The 3,366-nt window shown below is 57.0% G+C and overlaps 1 protein-coding gene across 1 annotated transcript in view; it reads left to right on the top strand.

The window, feature by feature from the left end:
* The first annotated feature begins 1,107 nt into the window (after window positions 1-1,107).
* Window positions 1,108-3,366, top strand: part of CRYBB3 (crystallin beta B3) — a 7,799-nt gene continuing 5,540 nt past the window's right edge. The window contains exons 1-2 of the mRNA XM_006147862.2: window positions 1,108-1,203; window positions 2,983-3,101. Of these exons, the coding sequence (XP_006147924.1) occupies window positions 1,129-1,203; window positions 2,983-3,101 (194 nt within the window). The 5' untranslated portion in view covers window positions 1,108-1,128. The remainder of the gene's footprint in view (window positions 1,204-2,982; window positions 3,102-3,366) is intronic.

Raw genomic sequence — 3,366 nt, forward strand, 5'->3', positions numbered from 1 at the left:
GGCGGGCCCAGCCTGTTGGCAGTCTCTGTGGGGGTGTGTGTGGCTGGCCCCCTGCAAAAACCGGGGGTGCGCATGGTGATCATGCCAAGGGAGAGTGTCCAGATAGCCGCCAAGCCAGCTGGGTGGAGCTGCGGCCTGTGCTGTCTGTCGGGGCAGCGGCCAGGGTCTGAGCTCTGAGTGTGGGCTCGGGTGAGAGGGGACTTCCAAAAACCGAGCACATCCGAGGGAGGGACTGTGGGACCTGCCAAGTCCCCTGGGAGGGTCCCTGTGAGTCGGGGTAACCCTGCTTTCTGCTGAGGCCAAGCACAGACAGAATAGGTGAAATAGGTAGCCCAGGAGTTAGGCATTACCAGGCCGGGCCACAAAGCTGGGCATGCCAGAAGTGGGCATGCTGGGAGCTGTGGGGGTGCAGCTGAGCATGTGGTGTAGACACGGGTGCTGTTTGTGTCTCTGGGGATGTCTGAAATGTGCATGTGAGTGAGAGAGAGTGTGCCTGTGATTGTACGGTGGCCACGAGGGCTTGTGCCTGTGTGTGCGACAATCATGAGACTCCTTCCATGTGAGTCCCACGGGGCCTGGAGTGGATGTCACCGCCCCATAGCAATGAAAGGAAACTGCATGTATGTCCTGAAGCGGCTCCTATGCATATGGCATGAATCACAGGCTGTCTGGAGACTGGGCCGCAGCAGCAGGTGTCTGAGGACCTGCTTGCTGCAGGTGTCTGTCTGTCCATCTCCTACCCTCTCTGGCCAGGGCTCAGGGGCGGTGGTCTGCAGAGAGCTCCAGGAAGCTTGTTTTAGGGGAGCTGTCTGGGGTGGGATAAGGGCATGGGCTTTGGGGCCAGGCCTATTTCTGACCTTGCTCTGTGCTGGGGGGGAGTGGCTTCACCTAGTGGGTGTCGGGGCCCCCTTTGTGAAATGGGGTCCCGCCCTTGCTGGCTGCCCCAGCCCGCACGGCCCATGGGTGCTCGGCGGGTGTTTGTTGAGCGGCTGAAGGACCACATGTTGATCGTGAGTAATGGCCATGCCCGTAGGCAGCAAGGTTTTGTATCTCATCCTTGTATCTTCTCCGGGGTGGCCCTGGTGACCCGTTTTTCTCTGGTCTGAAGCCAGAGGTGTTCCTGGGGAGATGGCAGAGCAGCACGGAGCGCCAGAGCAGGCTGCAGCTGGCAAGAGCCACGGAGGCCTCGGGGGCGGCTACAAGGTACTGGCGGGCGAGGGTCTGGGGGCTCCAGGGCCAGGGAAAGGCCAGGACGGGGCTGTCTGGGTGGGTCCCTTGCCCCACCCCTGTGCTCCAAACCGGCTGCGGCTGCGTGACTTCATGAAACCTCCCTCTTCCACGTCCTCATTTGCAAATGAAATAGTCCTCTCCCGCCTGGCCTGTCTCAGCCAGAGGTCCAGCAGCATCAGAGACTTGGCTTTGGGCTCCAACCCTCCTGCCTGCCCTTGGCCGTTCCTTGTCCTCTCTGAGCCTTGAGAGCCCCACCTTTAAATGGGTCTCCTCGGCCTTCAGAGTTGGAGTGAGAGTTAGAAGCAGACGCCCTCTGCGTGGCCAGCTGTCAGAGCGGGCACCGAGGGAGGCCTGCAGTGTTCTCTCGGATCCTCCAAACCGTCCCTGGGGCTTTCGGAAACCATTTGAGATGGAGTCTGGGGGTGGGCTGTGAGGAAACAACTAGGACTGGGGCGTTTGAGGGGGCTCACAGCCAGAGTGAGGAGCAGGAGGGGCCATTGGTCTGGGCCTGGTTCTCTTTCTTTTTTCCTTTTTCTTTCTCTCTTTCTTTCTTTCTTTCTTTCTTTCTTTCTTTCTTTCTTTCTTTCTTTCTTTCTTTCTTTTTCTCTTTCTCTTTCTCTTTCTTTCTTCTTTCTTTCTTGTTTAGTTATTATTTTTTTGTGAGCCTTTCCCCCCCAATAATTTGTAATAGTTGTTTGTTTGCTATAGGGCACATGGACTTGAGAGAGAGAGAGAGAATTCAGCCGCCGGGGAATGGCCACACTGAATCCCCGCTCCTCCAGGCTCCTCTCAGGACTTTTCTGGGCATGCACTCACACGCGCCTGGCGTGACTTTCAAACTTTCAAGTCCAGGACTCGAACTGCACAGTCACCCATGTGGGATCCAGTTGCCTTAACCTTCACGCCTCCTGCTGGCCCTGGGCCTGATGCTTGAGTGACATTGGGCAAGCCTTGTCCTGGTCTCTCAGCTTCCTCATGGGGACAGCACAGGGTGGGTCTAGTGACCCTAAGGGCCTTGACAAAGTCCCCGAGGCAGCTGGCCAGCAGCGAGGTGGAGGTCACCACTGTTCCTCCTACCTCTCCATCATCGTGGGGCCTTCCCTGTCTGAGCCAGCAGACATACTGAATCCGTTTTCCTTCTTAACTTGCTGTGCCGCCTGAGGCAAGTGTCTTACCCTCTCTGAGCCTCTCTTGTCCTTTCTGTAAAATGAGGACAGATGCCCCCTAGGGCTCTTACATAATACTAAGTCATTGTGTGCTTCCAGGCAGGATATAGAGGCAAACTTCCTTCCCAGGCATGAGGCAGGCGAGGTCCACCCAGAGGTTGCAAATGGGTGTTTGGTTTGTTCTGCACAGTCTTACAAATGGGGAAATTTCACATCAAGGAAAATATAGATTTTTTGCTCTCCCTTGAAAAGTTTGGAACTTGCCCTCATTCTCTCATGGTCAGAAGCAGCTTTATTTCCCTATGGCCCTCCTCTGGGACCTTTCATCCTGGTGTAGGTCCCACTCCTGGCTCCAACAGGTACCTATTTGTGTTGCAAATTCTGGTGGAATCCGTGGAATTGAGTTCCTGGAGGCGTTTCTCTCCGTGGCCACCAGGGGGCAGTGCAGACCTGCCGCGGTGGCGGCTCCGGGCTGGTTGCATGCAGGGCCAGGGAGCAAATTTGTACCTTCGGCTAATGCCCTAAGGTGAAGTGGGTGCTGGGACCGGAGTCTGCCGGTGGGATGTTTAGGAGGCTGCTCTTCCAGGTGACTGTGTACGAACTCGAGAACTTCCAGGGCAAGCGATGCGAGCTCTCCGCCGAGTGCCCCAACCTGACCGACAGTCTGCTGGAGAAGGTCGGCTCCATCCAGGTGGAGTCCGGGCCGTGAGTACCGGACCCCTCGCCCCTCCTGCAGCCCTGGGCCTCCTGGGAGTCTGGAGCTGCCGGTTGGAGCTCTCCTTCTGTCGTGGGGGCCTTAGGCAACTCCCTTCTCACTGGCCTCAGCTTCCCCATCTGTAAAATGAGAGAGTTGAACCATGCACGATTCTCCTAGAATCTTTCTAGCTCTAGATCTCAGTGGGAAATAGCAGGGTCCCCAGGGAAACAGAATGGAGAAAGAAGACCCCAGCACCCAGCCCGGCGGCCGATA

This window comes from Tupaia chinensis, unplaced genomic scaffold, assembly GCF_000334495.1.
Source record: "Tupaia chinensis unplaced genomic scaffold, TupChi_1.0 Scaffold000226_1, whole genome shotgun sequence".
NCBI lineage: Eukaryota > Metazoa > Chordata > Mammalia > Scandentia > Tupaiidae > Tupaia > Tupaia belangeri.